Source organism: Mchenga conophoros, linkage group LG15 (assembly GCF_057382185.1).
Source record: "Mchenga conophoros isolate Kocher_MC1m ecotype Shallow Benthic linkage group LG15, M_conophoros_male_GT1.1, whole genome shotgun sequence".
Lineage (NCBI taxonomy): Eukaryota > Metazoa > Chordata > Actinopteri > Cichliformes > Cichlidae > Mchenga > Mchenga conophoros.
The window spans coordinates 2,385,570-2,408,709 of record NC_140540.1 but is presented as its reverse complement, the minus strand read 5'-3'; the positions used below and the strand labels follow the sequence as shown (position 1 = coordinate 2,408,709).

Here is a 23,140-nt window from a genome sequence, read left to right as displayed (position 1 = left end):
GCCACGTGAGACTGGCTCTGCAGTTAAGCCAGTTCCTGTACGGGGTCAATGTTAAAAAAAGGTGTTCTTTCCGGGTACTCCTGCTTTCTCCCACATCCAAAGACATGCAGTTAGTTTGGTTAGGCTAACTGATGATTCTAAATGGCTCGTAGGTGTGAATGTGAGTGTGAGCGTTGTCTGTCTCTTTGTGTTAGCCCTGACTGGTGACCTGTCCAGGGTCCAGGGTGCCCGCCGCCTCTTGCCCCTGTGGTAGCTAGGATAGGCTCCAGCCCTCTCCAACGACCCCGATAGGGACAAGTGCAACAAATCGCATGGATGGATGGTAGCTATACCTAACATTTCTCTTCATAACAAGTTTCTCTCTTTTATCTTATCCTTTCTTTATTTTAGTAAGACTTTAGGTCACACTGTGTTTGGGGTGCTGGTGCCTTTTTACCTTTTGCTGTGCTGAAAATCTGCAGTAACAGATGATCCAGATCCAGACGTCTGTGCTCCAGTTATGGTGAGTGAATTTCTACAATTTTATTTTGACTTGGTTTCCGATCCGTCTCCAAAAATCGGATCCTGCTCAGCACGCTACAGTGAACAGGTACGGACCACCAGGTGAGAAGGCTAGTGCTAATAAAACCCACAGTTTTCTTAGTTTGCACTGTAAGAGAAGCCATTTACAGTTTATCTTGCATTTGCTTTTAAAACATTGGTGCGGGTGGTGACCCCCTTATTAAATCCAGCTAAAATTTAGTACATTTCGTCATGAGAAGGTTAGCACAAGGGTCTGTAGGGATGTCTACATGCCTGCCTTTCCAATAAGAACCTGGCATGGTGATCATAAAGACAGCTTGCCAGTGTCTTCATGAGGTAATCTGTACTCACTGTCACTGATAAAGTGTGATTGATGTGTAAAATATGCGCATTGCACCTTTATAATATTATATATTTAACTTATGGCACTTTGTCATTTATCCAGGTTTTCTGCTCCCAGAAAACATAAACACACACCACCCAATAACAACTGGTGCTGTGGGTCCACGTGACGGGGCCAGCATCGTAATTCTTATGCAGCATGAACAACTTTCCAAGTGTTTATGTCAGGCGGTTAGGACATGTTTATACAGTTGCCCCCAAAATATCCACGTTTCATTTTGTTGAGTTGTAGCTGGAAAATTGAGAATTTAACTTTGATAATGATGCGGTGCAGTGACAGTGCAGTTTAAGCCAAAGTCAAAGGCAGGTTAACTGCTAAGAGCAGAAATTACGATGGTTACACAATCATGCCGCACACTACAAGTTGTGCAGTTTATCACATGCAAGTCCTTTGTGTTCCCCCTCGAGTCCTCTCCTGATTTAAAATAAATGTTAGTAAGGGGGTATTTCAAGGCTGTGACCTCCCAGAGGTTTCTTTGACGTGTTTCCAGCCTTAACGACTTTGTGATGGTAAGTGTGCAGTAACGATCGGTAAAGTTCAGCTTTTTGACATGACCTCCGCTCTTTGTTCTTTTTCCAGTAAAAACAGGGTCTATGAGTCGTACAATATGGTATAATATGACGAGTGAGCAAGAGCTGAGGGGTTTCTCTGAGTGATCTGTTTAAGAGCAGGTGTCTGTGGTAACAATAGAGCGAGCGTTGAGGGGAGGGGAGGTATCCGTGGTTTTAACCCACATATCCTATTATAAAAGTCTCAGGAAAAAAAAAACCTTAAACAACACATGAATAGCACATGAAATCCCCTGGACAGACACAAAACAAATGACATTCACAGGCGCTGAGTCTATTTATTTTGAAGTCAATGCATTCTCTGTCTAATCTAAAAATACGCAAATATGCAAAGAAACCCACATGCCTGGATGTGAGAGTGGTGGGTGAGATCAATAGCGGTTTTAAACAGCCATCTCACTCCCACAGACTTCCTCTTTATCCTGTATGTATCACCAAGTTATCCTGTAGGATGGACATATTCAAACAGGCCCTGTATCTGGGCTTACTATAGACTATGGGCGTTGCTACGCTAGAGCTAGGCCTGAATGTGTAGAATTCAAATGAAGAAGGCAAACTTAAAAGCCAACAAGAACAACCTGAGCTTCTTTTCTCCTAAGCTGAGGAAGTGAACATGTCTCAGTCTGTGTCACAGGACTGCATGAAACCCAAACCCTGTTTTTCTTTTTCAAAGCCCCCTCTGGCTTTCGCGCCTGCTTTTGCAGAGCCTCTCTCAGTACATGCCAGCAGACGTATTCAGACAGGTTTTCCAAGTAGGCTTTATCAACCGTGCCTTGTGTCCTGTCCTTGTATCATCCTCTGCAGTCTTGTGTGCAGTGATCTCATCATGTGTACTTCCAGTGCCAAATGTACAGTGATGCAGCTGAGACGCCTTACTCATAAGCTGAGTGAGTGCTACTTTAGTCATTGCACCTCAGGCTTTAACTGGATGATCAGCTCCTGTTTATGCTACTTTTTCTTTTTTTTTTTACAAAGTTGACTGATAATTAAATCGTTTTCATTACCAGAAGTCAATGTATTAAAGTGTAGGCTCAATTTGTGGTAACTTTGAGGCACTGACAGCTGCAAATACAACAAAACCTTGTAAAAGCTTTTAGCTCTCTAGCTAGGCCTCAGCTATGCTCCGCTACAGTCACCAACAAATGTTACTTTGCTGTTCTAACTGCTTTAAGAAAAATGGCATGAAAAGAACAATGAAAATAAAAATAAGAAAATCTAGTGAGCTAATTGCTAAGCTAACTCAAATATGCCCCCAGTGCTAGCTTGGCTTAGCACAAGCTCAGGTCAGCTAACAGTATTAGCCAGCTTTATAGACATGAATTAAGCTTAGTCCTAGACTTTGAATAAAACGTTTAGTTTAAGACCATGTTTAAGCCATGTCTGGAAAACTGAGCTAAAGAGTAATTACTGCCCCAGCAGCCTTGATGACAACTACAAAGCTAAATGATAATTACCTACATAAACTAGCATAAAGTTGCTAGCATTGCATAACTTTTTGCACTTCTTAAAACGATTTGATCAAAGTATACAAAGCAGTAATGTTGTGTGTGTGTGGCTTTTTTTTTAAACGTTATTAAAGTTCTCTGAAAATTTCCCTTATGTATTTATTTAAAAAAAAAACAGACAAAACATGCGCCTTTCTCTTAAATTTGTGTCAACAGTAAGAGACTATTGCCTGCTACAGTCTGTATTTCTAATTTCAGCTGTCGAAGTCAGTGGGTCATTTCTGAAATGCAATAAAGTGGAAAAACTGCACAATACCAGGAGAAAGAGGGATGGTAGATACAAAAAAAACTGGAAAGCCCATGTCAAGTAATTTTGGAGGCCATTATTTGGTGGTGGCCTCAGTAATAACAGACTGAAGTCAGTGATCTCCTGATGGCTTAGGAAGAGAGGAAACACCCTGCTGCAATCGCAGCAATGCCAACTGTACCGTGCAGCAGCGGCCAAACCAACCGGGCTTTGGACCAGTATATACACGAGGATGAAAGAGAAATATCAAACCGGTGTCAGCAGCATACAAGAAAATTATACTGTTGTGCTACCAAATATTAAGCACCCTTGAAGTGTGACCACTGCTTGATAGATTGCGGTGCGCTAATAAGGAGAAAATGAAAGATCCCAGTTACCCCCCTATAAAAATCCCCCCTTTTTGCACACTTATGTATTCATTAATTGTGTATCCACATTGTCCGCAAATGGAAATCATGCTCTCATCGACCTTATTTGGTTATGTTAGATAGGCAAACGGGATTCGGAATAAATAGCTGTGAAGTCAGTGAAGGGAATTCAAGGGGAATTTGGAATGAGAAAGCTGTTCCTGAAAATTATACAAACCATACAAGGTGCTGGCGTGGCAGAAGCATAGACCCTGGTTCGTTAATTAACCTTAATACACATTCAGATTTAAAAAAATACTTTCAAGCACCTAGAGAATTCCTTTCGTCTCATCCTCTGCCTGTTCCTTCAAGCTCTCTGACATTCCCAGAGTGAGCTGCATCCAGGAAATCTAGCAGGGATATGAGCTTACATGCAGTATCCTCGGTCTGGGAAGATTTATTGCTAGCTTGAGGGTAAACTGGATCTTCAAAACTGCCCCATAACTGCAAGTTTGGCTTTCATTTCAGCTGTGAGATGTTATGAAAAACTCAGGAATGTGTTCACAGAGGACTGCTAGAGTGGAATTTTTGCTGGGAATTTCCCAGCAGCGTGAGCGAGCGGCGGTGTGCATGCGCGCCGTGTGACTTTTAGCTCGTGTGAAACGGCTGTTGTCTCTAACTGAACACAAACACGCCAGCCTGACTCAGGTGCACGGCTCCGTTTCAGGAGATAAAACAGGTGTGTGTCAGGTAAAAGGTGCCAGGCGATGACTCCGGTTTATATGAGTGTTATTACAGGTCGATGAGTAAAAGTAATTCTCTGTTCAAGAGGACATCTTGTCCTCCAAATCTAGCAACAAACTGCCCAGGCAAGCATGCTTACTCATTAATGCCTCTGTTTTTAATACCAAGAGTAGACTGTGCCTTTCAAAATGCCCACATGTGTTGGAGTTCATAAAACTACATGCTAAAATTGAAATTCTGCAGAGGCTGTAGACTACTGCTGACCTCCAGCAGCACCAAAGCTTACAGGCTGCATCTCTCCTCTCTGAAATCCCCCAAACTTTCCGCACGCCAAAATCTATTCTCCCCGCCGCCAAGATAATGGCCTTTTCAGGACTCCCGTGATACACGCTCTGCTACAGATCCACCGCAGCCGGTACTCTGGCTGCCTGGCAAGCAGCAGTTTACCGCGGCCATGTGTTCCACCTAATTACTTTTCCAGGGTAGAGCGCAGGGCAGCGTTATACAGATGAGACGTGGAGGGCTCGGCGGATGGAAGAGGAGGCGCGGGGCAGCTTTCTGGGCCCAGATGTGCACAGTAGCGGTCCGCCAGGCGCACATCTGCAATCATTTGAACCTACTAAGGGGAATTCCTCTCTCACTGCATGCCTCCGTGTGTTTTCGTCCCCCTGAATCCTCAAGTCGGGACAATGAATTGGTCGACTGCTTCCCTCTGTTCTTCTTCTCATGTTTCCCCCGTGTGTCATGATCGGCTTCCCCACAGACAGACAAACAGGCTGGTGTGGGATCCTTTGTGTTAAGGAAATTTAAAGGGAGGATAAAAGAGCCAAATCTTTTTCTGTAAATATACGGTGCAGCATCTGAAGCACAGACATAACAAGCACTTAACTGTGAAGCTTTGTTTGGTACCGTGGGCTCTGAGTGCACCTCACCGCACGTCCTATGACAAGGGAAAAAAGCAAAACAAGAAACGCTTTTCAGCCATAAGTGTTTCATTAAAGCAGCGAGCAGGAGACAGGACTCTGCTTGCCGAAAACCCTCAAGAAATGAAAATAGCAATTTTAGTTTAACGGCACTGCTAAGTGGGTTAAATTTGACAAAGGGGGCTAAAAATATCTATTGTTTTGCTGCTGCGTGGGTTGGCCGCAGCACAACAAAAGCAGGGAGTTTCCTCTCCTCCAGGATGACGGGAGATTTCCTTGTATTAGCATTTTGAGACTCGGAACGGGATGTTCTCGTTAACGCTGATGCAGGTCAACGTAGTCTGCAGCTCTTCGCATAACTCCTTTGGAACAGGGAGCACAAAAGGCGTCGAGTAATACGAACCTGACTTTGTTTAAGAAATCAGGGTCTGTTGTGTCTCTCTGGGCTTGGTTTGCTCCCATTCTCCTTTTCACGTGGCCTTTGATAAAACCGTACCACTTCCTTGAGAGTCACGCTCTCTATTTATTTGGCCTTCTTGTCTGTTATTCCTTCAGGAACATGTAGGTGACTGGGCACACCCTGGTTTGAGTAAAGTGGATGCGGTAAAGACATATTTTTATCCCGTCGTGGAAGGGCGTTCAAAACAGTGGCGCTTTGTCCACCATGTCTTGTCACATCTGTTTCTGTTAGCAGACAGGAAGCTACGCTATAAATACCAGAGCTGACGTTCTTCTTTCAAGATCAGTACATCTCACTATGAAATGAAAAGAGTTTCAGATGCTATTTTTGTGCTATGAATTCCACATTACTGAAAGCACGGGAGTGCTGCTGCACCCTGGAAATGAATGACATTTAAAGCTGAACTCTGTTTCATTTTTATAAGATCTCAGTTTGTGCTGTGACGTGTGCTGCTTAATGAGAATTATGATCTCCCTCTATGGAATCAGTTTAGCGTCCCTTAGCTTTTTTTTCTTATATCATTTGCTTTAAACTTCCAGTTTTTATTGAATTCCTATTATTTTAATTTGTCACTTTTCAGCAAGAATCCAGTGAAGGATGTTGCTTATATAATTGTTCTTTACAGCTTGGTGTGCTGCACCCAGGAGAAAACCCAAAGTAAAGGAAAAAATACATTCCTATTAACTATTGTCAGTACCGGCCCTGTATTTACTTGGGATCAATGCCAAAATCTGGAGTATTGCACACCACCACTTTTTATACTCTTTAAAGTAACGTCCTATTTGAATATGCTTTTTAGTTATCTAACATAGGAGGAGAAGTTTTACCTGTTAATTTCTTATTATTGTCACAGCAGCCGAAATGAAATGAATGAAGCGTGGACTCAAACACAGGCAATCGGAGATAAAGGGTGACGATGAAAAGAAAGCGAGTTTTTATTGAACTGAACAAAACTACAAATTTAAGCAAAGAACGACTACAGGCGGCTAAAGGAACTGTTACTAGGAAAACTAAACACTACATGAAGCCTGAAAACTGGAAACAAAAATGTAGAAAACCTGGAAATGTGAGGGGAAGGAGAGAAGAGGTATCCAGAGGAGACACACAGGATGACAAGCCAAGGCAACATGGGGGAAAACGAGGGACAGAGAGAAGCACAATTACACACAAGGTAACGAGCGAAATGCACAACAGGAGGGAGACACAGCTGAGACAAAAAGTAACAGGACGTGGTGCACAGGGAGGACATAAAGACAGACAACCAAGACTAAGCATAGAGCACACGGAGAACAGAAACCTAGAAACCAGGAACTCTAAGTATCATACAAACAGAATAATTCAGAGTATAACTTAAACCAAACACACAAACACTGGGTCACCAGACTCAGGACCTTGACAATTATCATGTTATTTATAGCACGTATCATTACATTTGTGTACAACTGAGCTATAGCATGAAAATAACCACAGACTGTATATGAAAGATGGATGCATCCACAGTGATATCACCCAGTAGCTTATGGGCAGTCTCGACTTTTGCATCGTAGCAATTTACATTTTGTTTCTTTGCAGAGCTGGATGACCATCAAATATGACCATATTTGAACAAGAATGCAGATGGGTGGCTAATGCTAACTTGGTCAGCTAGGGCCATGATATTAAACGATAGGCTATGCTAACTTTGGTTTAACTTTATGCTACTGTTGTTGTCATAACAGATTAAACAAGCTACATAATCTCCCCTGGAATTCAAGTCAGAATGCCAGGGGAGAAGTTGCTTTGTTACAGATGCTCAATCAACCTATAAATGTTAAAGATAGAAAATATGAAAATCCTGTAAATAAAAGGTATTCCATATGAAACAAATTGTAGAACATAAACAAGATGGAAATGGGTAGGAATGATATCCTGCAGCGGATCATCGTGGAAACAGTCTTGTGTTGATCGTCCTCCTGTGACTGTCCAGCACGTTGTGGTGGGAAGGACTGTCTAAACACCACAATCAGATAGGCGAGGTCCACACCCACAGTGTTACTGACTTTGCAGCTCAGTCTGTTGAGTCTGTTGGTGTGTTTTACCCTCGGTCTGCTGCTCCAGCACACCACAGCACAGAACATGGCACCAGCTTAACACAGAATACACAAAACACATCATCCGACACATATTAAAGGATCTCGGTCATTTCAGAAACTAAAGCCCTCTTGCAGCGGGCTGCTATGTTGTGCAGGGATATTCACAATGCAGAAAATGCAACAATTAAACAAACAGCTCCACAATTGCTTTGCCCACTGTTCTTAACCTCATTGACTATGGTTATCAAATGAATGATAAGAAGCAGAGAACTTGAATCTCTCTTTTGTTTTGTAGACATTTATCATTCCAACTTCTGTCTTTGTTTTGTGAATGGTAAAAACGAGAGTGTTTCAAAGAGTGCACACAAATAGAGCCCCCATTATTTTTGTCACCGGCAACCCACGAAACACCACGAGCTGACCTGTAAGCCACCTGACATATTCACTGCCTTCTTGTTTCAGATCCGTGTTCACGCTGCTCAGATCTGACAGCAGTGACAGACACCATTGGAGGTGTGGGAGGGGGGAGGTTAGGGGAGGGGAGGGGGGGTGGTTGTTGCTCTTTACTGAGGAAAGTACCTAAAGTTTACATTTGGACCTTAATGTCCTTTTGTAGTGCCACACTCCGCCCATGCAGGCACATTATTCTGCAGAGGATGTTTCACTACTCTTTGCCATGACCAGCAGTTACATCAATCTTTCTGAAAAAAAGCACCAGGCCTCCACCCTGCAGAACACAGCACTCGCTGACCATTCAGCTTTTTTCAGAGTCAAAACGCCCAAAATGACCCACTGCTGCTCCTTCAAACTTCCAACGGCGCTTGAACTGTCGGGCAGATGTCAACGATGAACAGTTTGCACACCTTTGCTAAACCTGTTTGCACTTTACATCCCGACTACAGCAGCACATGAATAGTGAAAGTAAAATGTAGGTTCATTAACAGACACGTAAATGGTTCCCCTTCCCCTCCTACATAGAGGCAAAACACCCCGAATGAAAAACCCAGGGCCTAAAAAACCCTGAACTACTGTCTGTGGTGGTTTTTTGGTTTCTTTTTCAGTCAATTTGTGTCTTTCTTTTAGTCTTTTAGCGCTTTGTGATTACATTGTCTCTCACTTTGCAGCCACACTGCCTACATTTTTGTAGCTTTTTTTCTATTGTGGTAGTTTTTACATCACTTTGTAGTTTATTCGTGTTTGCAGTGCTTCATTTGCACTGCCTTCAATAACAGTTAAAAATCAATTAGGTCTGTGCTCCTGGAAGGTTAGCCAATCAGATTTAAGATTATCATCTTCTTTTCTCTCTTCTATTTCATCGCACGCAACACTTGGAAACTGTTAGCAACAGGTGGCTGCCCTTTCTAGTGCTGGCAGAGGTTTCTTTCTCCCCACAGTCACCAGTTCCTTGCTCATGCACAATTATTAGATTGTTGCATTTCCTGCTATAATTTTGATAATCCAATCTAAAGTGATTTGGGGTGAGAAATGAATGCATTAAAACAACAGTTTATGCTACCCTTTTTGTTCATTTGTTTGTTGCAGTGGGTATTTAAGCATATGGCAAACAACACAGAACACAGAACCGCAATATGTTCCATCAGGAAATGTGCATGAGCCAAAAAAAAAATAACTGTGAGTTTTTTGTGCTGCTCTTATCCTCTTTCTAATCTCTGAGAGCTATTTTGTGATATAGCATGTATCAATTGCTTTTGGAAAACACCTAAACGTTAAATTGGGTTCATAAAACGGATTTTACCACCATTATAACCTTAAAATGGTTTTGGGAAATGAGACTGATGTCAGCCTCATGCCGGGACTTTTCACAAAGCGTCAGCACTTACCATGACTTGTGTCCAGATGAAGACAACTTACAGATTGTAATCAAGGACACAGTGGTTTGATTAGTGTCATGAGACGGAGAGATTTCGCAGGTCTTTCCTCCCCACTGCTGTCAGACTCCACAACAAAGACTTTAACTGAACAAACACACACATCCACACATGTGCAATAATCTTTTCTGGCATCGTTGTATTTTTACTCAGTTGTATATAGCATTCGTATTCTATTTTTATCTTATTGTATATTTTTATTCTATTTTATTCTACTGTATATAGTATATTATTTTATTCTATTCTGTACAGCTGTGTACTGTATTTATTCTTATTGTATTCTAATTTTTGCCTCATAACTTTTGCACTGTCCACTTCCTGCTGTGACAAAACAAATTTCCCACGTGTGGGACTAATAAAGGTTATCTTATCTTATCTTATCTTATGAGCCGGAGTCATGGCTTGATAAGAATGATATCCTGTCCGGTGCTTTTACTGACTCATATATATATATATATATATATATATATATATATATATATATATATATATATATATATAACAATAAAGCAGCATGAAGACATCAACATCAAAGACCTACAGAAAAAAAATACAGTTTGCAGACATTTCCTTCTGTATCAGATGCATGTTTGAATTGTAAAAGTGAGTTTTGCACTTTTTAACTATAGCGATGGTGTTGCTTGCCAAAACTATAGTGCAAAGCAAAGACTAGGAAACATTTCTGTGCATTTATCCCACTGCAATTTGTATTTTTTATTTTTTTGCAGTATGAATTAATAGACTAGGTAATGAAAATATTGCACATGTGATGTTTATTACTTAATTTTAGCCCCTGCAAGGTTTATTACACCTGCAGGTCAGTAAAGTACCCTGTGGGTTCACAGGTCATACTGTGTTAGCCTTGTTGTCACCGTGGCAGCCACCTGTACTAGCAAACTTGTAGCTGAGATAGTAGGCAGCTAGTGCCAGGGACTTTCCACCACATAGTGTGTGTGTGTGTGTGTGTGCGTACAGTACTTGACAGTGAAGTGCATGTTTCTGCATTTGGGTGTGTGCATGTGTGTTTGGGTGTGCAAAGGGCACTGTGTGCAGACAGCCAGAGAGTGTAGTGTGGTGTGAACTGCAACATGTGTGAGAAAAAGAGCTTTGGCAGTAGTGAAGCGGAGATCCTAATCGTGCATCGTGTGTTTTCGATGCATGTGAAAAAGAATCAAAAAATCAACACATGCATATGTGTGGGTCTGTGTGCATGCGTTTGAGGTAAAACGAAAATCACTGAAAAAAATCAACAAAGTGCAACAAAGCATGCAAATGTTGCACTGCGACGTATACACGGAACAATAATGATTCCTTAGTGTCATTGTGTGGCATGCAAACATAACCAAACTTTATCATGTGTACCCCCGTCCCCTTTGGGAACGTGGGACTGTAACCATGTGTTATCACTGGGATGACAATAGCTGTCATTCTCAAGTGATGGTCCTGGCTGCAGGGGCTTCGTCTTTGAAGACAGGCTCTCTGTTTTTAAACTGTAGCCCACGGAGGAAGCAAAGGCTAAGGGGGTGAGACAAAAGCCCGAGCAGTGCTGGAAATCCCCTTCCCTCAGCCTCGTCTTAGACATACAGGGCCCCGCTGAGGCCCACATCAAAGGGGCTGCTGCTGTTCTCATCATCCTCCCTCTCTCTGTCTTTCTATATGTCTCACAGTCTTGATGTCCTTACCTCCTCTCTTCTGTTTCCATTTATATACATGCCTCTTTTTCACACTCAGGAGTTATGGTAGCATCTCAAGGACAAGGCAGCCAGGTGCCAGACTGATTAGCAGGTTGTCTTACATCTGGAGTGCAAACTGCACCTAAGCCTTGTGTAAGAACAGTAATTTGCGAGTGACTAAACAGCATGTGCACCCTGATTAATCGCAGACTGGAGGTATCAGCACATATGGCAGTCTAGCATGGTGTATTACTTTTCTGTTTTTGGATCCGTGATTAGAATCGCGCACCACATCTGAGTGATTCAGAAGCCAAAATGCTCGCTTGAATGGCTCCCTCCAGATCACTAAACACCTTCTCTCCCAGCCCCCACCGCTCACAACCCACAAAAAATGCCAGGTATGCTCGGAGCAGCAGACAAACAGAGTCTGCCGTGTAGAAAGGGAGAGGAGGAGATTGGCACATGAATGTTTAAGCAGCAGTTTGGGACTGACCCTTTTGAATGTGCACACACATTTGCATGCGGATGTTTGTGCACGTGTGCTCATTCATGCCAACGCCAGTAAACACACAAGTCACAAGGAAAAGCATTGTGAATTTTCAAGTCTGGATTTTCCCTCTTAATCACTGAGTGCCCGATGACTGCAACGTGTCTCACATCTCCATGAAGGAAGCAGCTCAGATAGACGGTTTCCTCTCTGTTGATCCAGCTGCTAGTCAGTGCTGCTTATCGTGATTAGATTTCATCAGGAAAATTCAGTTTGCAGTTTTAATGAGGTTTTGCTTTTGTTGCATTTGAGGCTAAATAAATAAAGAAAATAAACCCCAATATCATCCACAAACTTACTTCATGATCAGTGTCACCTACACTGTTTTAGCTTAGCTGCTCCCCCGCTCTATTCTAACCTCAGTTAGTCTCTCCTGTTAAAGAGAGTGCTGCCCTCTGCTGGACTCATAAGGAATTGTTCAATTTGTAAAGGAAACAAAAATAGCCCAGCCATTCTCAAAGACAAACATCTAAGAGGTAGTTAGTGGTTTGGTTTGGATGCTGCTCTACTTTTGGTGTACAAGAGGAAGGAAATGCAATGTAGTAGTGAGTGGGTACACTGTAGATGTAAATAATGTCCACATGTCATTTAAAATATTGCCATTACTTTAACTTATACTATGTTTTGATTCAGTTCAATTCAAATTTTATTTCTACAGCACATTTAGAAGCAACAGAGTTGACCAAAGTGCGTCACAATCAGTTAAGAACAAAAGTAGAAAAACAAACACAGAATGAATTAACATTAAAAAACAGGTCTGATGGTACTCAAACTGAGCTTGAATTAAGTCAGCGTAAAAAAGTGAGTTTTAAGACGTGATTTAAAAGACTGAACTGACTCTGAAGATTATTCCAGAGTCTGGTGCTGCAACTGCAAACTGCACTGATGGGAATTTAACTTAAAACCTGAGATTTGTCCTGGTGTGCTTGTGTAACAGCGCCTTTGTAAGTATTACATACACTATGTACATATAACACACACAGACACATGCGTGTATGTATAACAACAACAACAACATATAATGAATTACATTTTTAATTTACATTTCCTTTTTTAAGAGAAGTTAGTGCAACTCTGCTTTTAGGTTGAGGGTTCGATTTTTCGACAATCGCCACAGATGGAATAAAAGATTTAGCCATGATGTCACCCCCTCATTAGGGAGGTCCCATTATGTAGCCTTGAGCTGAGTGTTTTTGAAACCGAATGTAAGTATATTTGCAAACTTATCAGATTTTGAGGTTTTTAAAGATGAAAAGCCTTTTGTTTCCTTTCATTGGGGGCTAATGACAAAAAGGGCAAGCAAATGCCAACGTGCCCCGCTTGGTTGGATTAGACACACTTTCCAAAGACAAAAAGAACAGAGAGGTTCATGGCTGATGCAACATAACACACTTTTATATCATGTTCCCCGGTGGTTCTTATTTCTTATGCAATGATCTCAAGCATAGCAGCGAGTCTACAACAGAATGGCTGAAAAAGAAAAGAGTCAAGGTGATACAAAATTCAGACCTCAGCCTGATGCTGTGGTGGGACCTTGAGAAAGCTGTGCTTAGACAAATGTACACAAACCTCAGAGAACAGAAGCAGTTTTATAAGGAAGAGTGGACCGAAACTCCTCAGCAACAAATTCCGAGGACTAGATACGACTATGTTTGAAAACCTGACCTCTTTCTCAAGTTATCGGATGTCCACACAACCATCCCACCGTGCCCACAGTGCCCCATCAGCCTTTTACAGCTAAAATAAAAAGGTCCCCAGGCTGAACTGAGATTTGAAATGTATGCGTACGGAGATACAGAAGCACATAAATAAATAATAGATCAAATGAGCTAGGAGCTGTTTTTGGTTTGTTTACAGCAGGTTGGACAAGCGCTGATATGGATCAACCTTCAGGCTCGCAACAACATCAATATTCCTAACAAAAATATTCATCTTGCAGCCTAACTCACATCGGAAACAAACAATTTAAAAATCTGCCCTGTCTCTGTTGAATTATGAGCATAATGAATGATCAGTGTGCTATGACTGTGTACGGGGCTGCACAGCCTGTCGGTGGGTGGTACTGTCTCCCAGCGTGGGTGCTGTGTGAGGATGCCTTGTGTGGCTCTGGCTGTGGAGTGAATTCACTTCACTTTCTGAGAATTAGAGATGAGCCGTCTCATCATGGCACCACTGTAATGATGCGCTGTGATATGTAAGCCACCACCAAATGGAGCTTCATGCACCAACAGGCTTTTCTTTCCTAGCTTGTTTGCTAGTTTGCAGTTTTAGGTGTCCACATATATCATTTCCCAGCTTGTCAAAATGACCAGAGGGACAGAGAAAGCAGCAATTATGCTGAAGGGGAAATTCTGTGCTCACCACCTAACATACACCATAAGTCATTCAGGTTCTCATTAAGCCCCAAAATACTGGCATACTACTTTTTTTCAAGCCCTGTTTTATTTTTAGAAAATAAGTGAAACTCCTCTGAAAGCGGAATTTCCTCACACTTCAAAATCTCCGGTTTGTCACGTTAGTGTTTCTTGAGCTCTAAAATTTGTTCTCAGCATTAGCAACACCACTTTGACTAATTAACCTTAACACACTGGCCTTGTCTTTTCGGGCGCTGTCAAGGGGAAACTCGATTTGCATAAAAAATCAAAATGAAACTTAATATTTTATCAAAAAGATCTTTTTGATTGCAGAGGTGGAAAATTCAGCATTTTGGAAACAAGAATGCCGATGACGTATCTCATTTGACTAATGATCCCTCACAGTTCTCACTGCTTGGAAAAACACACGTGACCTTGACTTTGAGCACTGAGCCCCCATTACGTGATCCTCATGTGAAAGGTAAATTCTGACAGCACTTCTAAGAAGATTAAAGATTCTTATGAATTGTGCATAGACAGCTGAATGCCTCATCGTGGTATAAGCTAAAATACTGATTTGCATATCGGTCAAAAATGACATGGAGCTAAAACCAGCAGCTGTCCAGTTTAGCCTTACTTACTCCAAACCCTCCAGAATAACACAGTTTTGGATAATCAATACTTTTAATCTGCATAAAAACTGAAGCACAGCTTACAGGAGGCTGCAAGGAGCTTTGTGTGAAACAAGGTTAGCTCCTTTTTGCTAAGCTAAGCTGAGCGGTTAGCCCATTAGCTTCTTGTGTACACAGGGATGAGTTTGGCTAAGAAAGGAACTGGTGTATTTATTTTAAATAGGAAGTGTTACATCGATTTAATGTTGTTACTTTTTTGGTAACATTAATTTCTGGTAATTGAAAATGAATGTCGGGGCTGATTTGTGGCAGATGAATAGCAGCAAGAGTGAAAGAGAAGTTTTACAAGACAGTGTGAGAGCTGCTGTGATTTGTGGTTTGGAAACGACGGCACTAACCAAAAGACAGGAGGTCACGCAGGAGGTGTAAAAGACTTTGAAAGAAAGAAAATGAGTGCATCCGAAGGGAAAGCTCACTGTGGAGTGGTTTGGAGACAACGTGGATGTTAAAATGTGCAGAGGAGGGAGAGTGCACATGCTGAAGGAAGGATACTGAAGATGGAGCTGCCAGTCAGGAGGAAAACAGGAAAACCACAAAGGTGATTCATGGATGCAGAGCGGAGGACATGCAGAGGTTTGCTGTGGCAGAAGAGGACACTAGGTAGAGGCACGTAGTGGCGACCCCTACAGGAAACAGCTGGAAGGAGAATTTCATCCTTTTTGAGCATAGAGCAGGAATCGACCTGATAACTTCCCCAGTTTTTCATTTTTCATTTCATGATTGCTTGCAGCAATAACAGGGAGACTTTTTGTCTTCACTTAAACAAACGGTTTTTCTTCCTATTAATTATTTGACTTCATAAGCTTAAAGTTATTCAGGGTTTCTTCCATAAGAACTTCAGAGAATATTGGAGAATTTTTTCTGTAAATCTAAAAAATATTCATTTTTTCTCAGTGTCCTTTTCACACCTGCTGCCCTACTGAAACTCATGGCGCTCGTCTTAAATGACTGTAATGTGCTAAAGCTGTGGTTTGGTATTGAATTGGTTTGAAATATTATCAGACGGATATTCGTGCCACCCTCTTATTCAAAACCCTACCAGTTTTGAATATTCTCCCACCTCTGAGCTGAGCTAAGCGTGCGTTACTGTTGTTTATGTCATCAGAATGACTGCAGAGGAGGCCGTTCATGACCACAGAAACCTCCTCTGGCCTGAAAATGGGCACATTGTGCTGCGAGCGGACAGGGTCTGTGACCTCAGAGCGGTCTGCATACACAATGACACGGGCTGTTCGTCAGGACTGACAAAGCCAATCGCTCATGTCGCTCGCACTGTGGCCGCGCTCTGAGCCTTTAAAGGGCACGAATCAGCAGCACTGCCAACATCGACTTTTAAAATGAAAGCTGCCTCTATTAATCTTGTTTATGTTTGCCGTCCTGAAATTAAAAAAACTCCCACACAGACGAGTCTAAAAGTCAGACAATAAATTTATTAACAGTTTATCATGAAAAACAATAGAAAAATCCAAAAATTAAGTGCTCAGTCAGTTCAGTAAAATAAATACATAAATATAAAAATGGTAATAAAAACAGTTAGAAATAAGTCATTTTGCAGACTTAGTGTCACAATGCTCCCTGCCATTACCAAAGGCTTACGCGCCACATCTGTGTTCACATTTACAGTGGATGAGGCAGAAGAGCCACACAGATCAGCTGAACCTGTTTCCACTGGTTTTTTAAATTAGATGTCAGTCCTGTGATCCGTAGTTGTTCTGGTAACCAGGACTAAATCTGCTCAGTGCTTCCACAGACATTAAACGTAACGCAGGCTTAATACACATCAACACAAAAACAGAACCAATCAGCGTGTGAGGAGTGTTAGGAAGGCCAGCTGGTTGGTGCAGTCTGGTGCTCCAAGAACGACAAAAACTACAAAACCTACGTGTAACACGTTATCCAGTGTAGAGTGCGCTCACTAAATTCAAGGCTGTTTTATGTCTGCAATGACAACACGTGGCGCTGACTTGGCTGTATCGGTGATTTAGGCACAGTACCGGTGGAGGCACAAGGGAGCGACGCTTCACTGCACACTGGATGAACTTATCAAAGAGGAAACCTGCTCTAAAAGGGCAAACGATGGAAAGAAAACTGTGTTAGCAGTTGGCACATGACATTTCCCCAAGCTATATTTCTCTCTCTCTTTTTAACAATACACCTCTTGTTAATTTGAATTTATTCAAAGATCAAAATACGCTACATGTTATCCAGGAGTTAATTCCTGCACTGTCGCAGCTCTGCTGCCACCGCCATTCAACCACAAAGCAGCAGTGCCGCCCATCTAAAGCTGTGCTGTACACAAACCAAGACAGTGTTCCTGCTTTAAAAAACAGACACCGGGAGGAGATTCTCCTTCTTCCAGGGATGGTTAGGTTGCTGTCACGATGGCAGGGACCTGGATGGTGCTCGGAGCTGCCTGATTTTCATTCTCCACCTGATAGGTGACATCAGGGCGAGCGGTCGCCGCCTCCTCCTCCACGCGGTCAGTGATCGGCTCGTCCACCTCTTCCCGGGATCGTAGCTGTTCGAAGGATCTCTCAGCTTCTTCTGACAGACGGTTTTCCTCTTTCTCTTCCTCCCTCTGACCAAATGACACAAACATGTTTTTAAATGACACAGAATAATCATGAACATCGTCTCTGAATTAGACAGCTTCCTACCTCTTTCTTTATCCTGTAGTACTCATCAATGGCGTACTGATATTTGGCTGATGTTATCCCAAACAGGGAGGCCATCCTCTCCCCGAGGTAGTCGCAAGCTGTGGAAACAAAAGGAATACGTGGTTATAAAATACAAGCTGATCAAGTCACGCAGCAGTGAGTCAGGTTTTAAGTGTTAGCCAGCTTTGGTCGGCCATTCACAGCTGGCTGTCAGCTTCATCAAGCGGTGACCTCGAGCTGGCACGTCGCACAGTTTGCAGCTGAGTGCAAATTGGCTAAGATGAGAATTAGCACCTCCGAGTCAGAGGTCACGGTCCTGTCAAACTGCCCGACGACAGCCGCCTCAAGTGAAAGAGTTCAAGAACCTCACAAGCAGGGGGTGGAGGGATGAAAAAGAGGATTGGCAGGTTGATGGTGATGCTGACGCCGTACCTGTCCGTTGTGATAAAGCTGGACTGTGTTAGACCCGCCCCTCCTATATCACTGGACAGTGTTGTGACAGGAGCTCGTCTGTGTTCGCTCTTCAGTCGTGAATCTGGTTTCTCCTACAGCAGAACGCAAAGCAAGCTTCTTTAATTTATCACTGCGTAGTGCTGCGATATTTTGCACGCGTATAGTATTGATAGAGGAGCACCAAATACAGATATCTTATTAAATAAATGTCAATACTACGAAGAACACCACCATGCTGACATAATGTTAGCCGAGCCCCTGAAACACCACAAAGCTACCTGCTGATTCAGAGCTCTGTCTCTCGCTGTCTGTTCATTTTCTGACACTCTGCAGCCGACTGCAACTTGTGGCGATTAAATGATTGGCCGCAGTTTGAAGGTGTTGCTTTTGATGACAAGGCGAGGTAACTGCTGTATTATGATAAACATTTCACTGCCAACTTGACACCATAAATCACAGAGTGATAGCAGACTGACTCCATCGTATGGCAACATTTATGGCAGGTGTAGCGACAGTGCTGGCCTGCTTGACAATCTCATTCTGTAGCGAAAGAAAAAAACCCAAACTGGAGCAAAAGATACAGGCGACTGACAAATGACGTGATGGGTAATATAACAGAAGGTTCCCCAATATCCACTAACAGTCAGATGCTAGCCACAGCGTCATCTGGAATAAGCGAGTGGCATCATGTGTGCAGAAACTGAGGCGGAGCCAGTGCATGTTGTAGAGATTAAGCTCTCAGCCAGGTTAGGAAGGCCTCGGTGTCCCGCCTGGAATACTTGATGTGGAGGAAGACTGCTAAATAAAACGGATGGGCAGCCAGTTTAAAGCAGTTTTAAATCAATTTACACAATCTTGGTTTAGAAACTGATGGCTTGTTGCTTGTTCTGTAACACTGTGGAGCTGAAACACATCTGTAACGACCCGCTACTGGGTGAAAATGATAACATCCAAATATAAAATAACCGAGGACGCTGCAGTAAATTGTGTAAGACTCTATGTTTTATTTTTTATCAAGACTTCTTCTTCAGGAAAACTTTCAATTGTGGCAGAACATCCATAATTGACTATTAGGACTAAAATTTCACATTTATGAATAAGCAAGTTACGTAACCGCATCCTGGAGGTGATCTGAACCTGTGCAAAACCAATAATCTCCTAAAATTAAAAGATATATGCAAATCACTGCTTTTTTTTTAATTTCTGTGAGAAATAAGAGGTAAATATTATCAGCAATATTACCGCTTTTCCAGTTTCTATTAAACCTCTGCAACATTTCCTAAAATAAGAGCCTAAGTGATGCGATGCATAGTAAAAGTCAGAAGTGTCCTAAAGAGTTTAATAAAGCATATGTAAAATAAATGTTGCTACACAAACCTGAGATGGTGGACGTAGCCGCTCTCCACATATGGAACCAGAAGTAAGGCCCCCAGGTCATCTTTGACTGCAGCACGAATCAAATGTAACAGTTACTTAAGAACAAAAAGAGACGACACAGTTTCTGTTATCTAATCTACTGTCCGCTCACTGGTCCTCACCCTCACCGCATCGACCGGGGAGGACAGCAGGTCCTTCCTCTCCTGCTCCTTCTCCTCTCCATCCTCCTCCTCGTCTGTGCTGTACTCCTCCATCGTCTCACCGCTGGAAAAATGGATGATCCGCCGGGGTGCCTTCTCCTTCTGCTGCACTCCTTTATCCAGCTCCTCCAGCTCCACACTCTCAAAGTCGTTGGGAGGGTTTGGACTGTGATTCTGGGGAGACATAGCAAGGAAGCAGAGATATTCAGACTAAACAGCAGGTCAGTGAAATAAGAGAAACCAGGAGCTGGAAGGTGCCTTTGTGAACAAACACACATCACAAACAAACAAAAACGACAAATATCTAATAGTAACATCTTCACCAAGGAGAACAACCATGACACAGCTGACAAGTGACAACAAGCTACACTTTCATCGTTAGCAAGGCTGCTATCACCTCGCTAACGGCGGTAATTATGGAGGCGAGACTACCGACCGGCCGCACGTCCATGTTCCGTCCTATCGACACATTAACGTTGGTGAGATAGAGGGATATATCGGCCATTGTTGCGTCTTCTTTGTATCTCGGGATGCTCCGCCCACAGCAACGTCGCGCCTCCGTACGGCCCGGCCCGGAAGTGCCGTCACGCGCCTCGTGCGCGTAACGGTCACGGCGCTTTTCACGACAAATATCAAAATAAAATATAAAAAAAATACATAAAAAGAAAATAAAAGGCGTCTTTACTGTTTGACAAACAGATATGTAAATATTCTGAAATCTTTCTGTAAATTATTGTCAGACTTGTTATGTATTTGTTGTGATTTATTTTATTTATATTGAATGTTTATTGTTAGATTTCATTTATAGTTTCGGTGTAACATTATAAAAAAAATATACATTACAACTACATGTTATTTTAACAAGGCTTTCCCCGCTGCAGCAGCAGCAGCAGCAGAGAAATCACAGGATTCAAATAAAGGCGACTGTGATGAAGTTTCAGGGTCCTGGTTTTGTGCTCAGTGTCACGGAAACCAGAAAAGACCTGCCATTAAACTGGGATATCCGTGGATCAACCTAAATATCTAGGGGACATGTCAAACAGGAAGGCTTTTTAAAAATTTTATTTCAGACAAATATTGTACGGTATGTGTTAATATCACCTTTGCACTGTACTATAGTAGGTTTGCATTATTTACAGTTATACATAAATACATACATTTGATCTCCTATTTAAATTTTTGCTGACTGTCTGTCCTCACAAACACAGTGTTTATCAGCCACGCTGGTGGGACATCTGTGCTCACAGGCAGAGACACGTGCCCAAGATGGCCATATTAAGGATATTCACTCCCACTGACATTATCGAGCCAAGAGTAGAAGAAACAGTCTGAGAATTTAGATCACGCTGGGTTTTAGGCTCACAGGCATACACTGACCTCTTACACTGTTTATGACATAAAAGAGACAAACGAAAAGCATAATTGGTCCCCTTTGAACTCACATTTAAAGCCTTGACGCGATAGTGTTCTTTTTTCCAATCCTGGAATCAAAAGAATTAGTTCATGTAATCACAGACAGTGGAAGAAGAGAACATGTCCATAATATAGGACTAAATCTCAGCTATAGTTAAGAGAAAAAGAACATTAAAAAAGCTTTAAACTAATGTTAACCTGCGGATTAACCATGAATGAATTATTGAACAGCCTGCTGGAATATTCCAAGAGGCAAAGAATCTGTTAAAGTGGCTGTAACATTTCATTTTGAACCTTATTTCATGTATAAGTACATTATTATGGCCTATTATTATAAATTATCTATATTATTACCCTGCTGTGCAAAAGTCCCAGACCAACTGTATTTAAAACCAACGTTTTGCTGGGAACATAAGAACCAGCTACAGTGATTTATTGAAATTGGTTTGTACAATTCTAAAAAGCTTGAAAGTCAAATAGTTGGTAAGACCACCTTTATTCTTCAGCCTGAACTCTCTTAGTCAAGCTTTCGTGTAATGTATTTAGGTAGTCTTCAGGACTAGTTCTTCAGGCTTCTTGAAGGACATTCAAAGATCTTCTTTGGGTGCTGGCTGCCCTTTGTTTTGTTTTCTGTCGAGGATCCACCCTGCCTCAGTAATGATAAGATCTGAGTTCTGAGGGGGCCGATCCATGACTGATAGTTTTCCATTGTGTGGATTTTCTATCCTGGTATGATTTTACTGCATTGACAGTGTGTTTGAGATCATTGTCATGATACAAAATGAAGCCATCTGCAATCAGATGCTCTCCTGATGGTGCTGCAGGATCAAAATCTGACTGTACCTTTCTGGGATCATACGTCCATCAAATTTGACAACATTCCCAACACTACTGGCTGACCGCAGTCTCAAACCATGACAGAGCCTATACCGTGGTTTACAGATGGCTGTAGGCACTCAGTGTTGTACCTCTCGGCTGACCTCCTCTGGACATACTGATGACAATTTGAACCAAAAATGTCAAATTTGGATTCATCACTGCATTGTCACTCATTTTCAGTCTAGTTTTTGTGTATCTTGACATACACTCACCCCTTTGTCCCAGTTAACAATGGCCTCTTGACAGCCACCTTTCCACTGAGCCCATAAGGCTTCAGTGAACAGTAGACGGATAAAGTCTGCTGTAGATAGTTTTCTTTAGGCCTGACACTTCTGCTTTTGTCCCCCACCTGCCCTCCACACCATGCAGAGATGTCTCAAGTTTTCAGTTAATAGCTCTTTGACTGTGGGAAAAATACTATCTTATGTCTGTCAAACAGTTTTATCTTTGGCATTTTTCAATGACTTTGGAAAAAATGAAAACAAATGACATGTTTTTGTTACAGTAACATAGCGACAATTTAAAATTCTTCACTAAGTTATCTCAAACGTCTGTGTCTTTGCAAGAAAAATATAAAGACATGACTGGCGGCTTCTGCACAGCACTTTACACTGATGGCACTTTGAATACGTTTAACAGCTGATAGAACTCTGACTGCATCATCTCTGCTTGTGATTGGTCCCACTCATGAAATTACATTTTCAACCAGTAGATGTCAGTAGACATTCATCCAACTCTCTGAGGCAGCTGTGCAATTGAATCGGTGGTGAATTATTTGGCTCTGGGTGCCAATTTATACAAATCACGAGCAGGAACCTGAATATCTGCACATCGAATAATCACTCATCTTGTTTAGTCACGAATTCCCTCCCTGGGTAGCTGAAAAAAGAAATCACTTCGACAGGAAGGATTTGCTCAGGGGGCCAGCAGCCACTAACTCTCACAGCTATGATGTCATGAGATCTAAAAGCTAAAGTCACCCCATAAAAAATCCCTGTCTGCCTCATTTTGTGACTTCACAAAAATGTTTGCTTGAGGTCGGAAATCAGCTTCATTTAAAAACAGTTTTATTAGTTCTGAGCCAAACTAGACTACCTCATATCTAGAAAGTCCCTCGATCCTCTCACGCTAAGGTTCTTTTAACATCCTCCTCCTTTTCTGTGGATATTGCTTTTGCCCTCTCGCGGGATTCACAGCTTTACCTCTTCCCACCT

The 23,140-nt window shown here is 42.1% G+C and overlaps 1 protein-coding gene across 3 annotated transcripts; it reads right to left on the bottom strand.

The window, feature by feature from the left end:
- Nucleotides 1-16,357: 16,357 nt before the first annotated feature.
- On the bottom strand, nt 16,358-20,228 carry LOC146557478 (protein FAM177A1-like). 3 transcript variants are annotated; one of them, XM_085247462.1, is made up of 5 exons: nt 20,071-20,228; nt 19,596-19,808; nt 19,435-19,501; nt 17,605-17,702; nt 16,358-17,525 (listed from the first exon to the last, which is right to left on the bottom strand). In XM_085247462.1, exons 1-5 carry the CDS (start codon nt 20,137-20,139, stop codon nt 17,313-17,315), a joined length of 660 nt encoding a protein of 219 aa, XP_085103588.1. In that variant the 5' UTR covers nt 20,140-20,228; the 3' UTR covers nt 16,358-17,312. The 3 variants fall into 3 exon arrangements, with proteins under 3 accessions (XP_085103588.1, XP_085103587.1, XP_085103586.1); XM_085247461.1 differs by having other exon boundaries at nt 19,602-19,808; nt 20,032-20,220; XM_085247460.1 differs by having other exon boundaries at nt 20,032-20,218.
- Nucleotides 20,229-23,140: the final 2,912 nt, after the last annotated feature.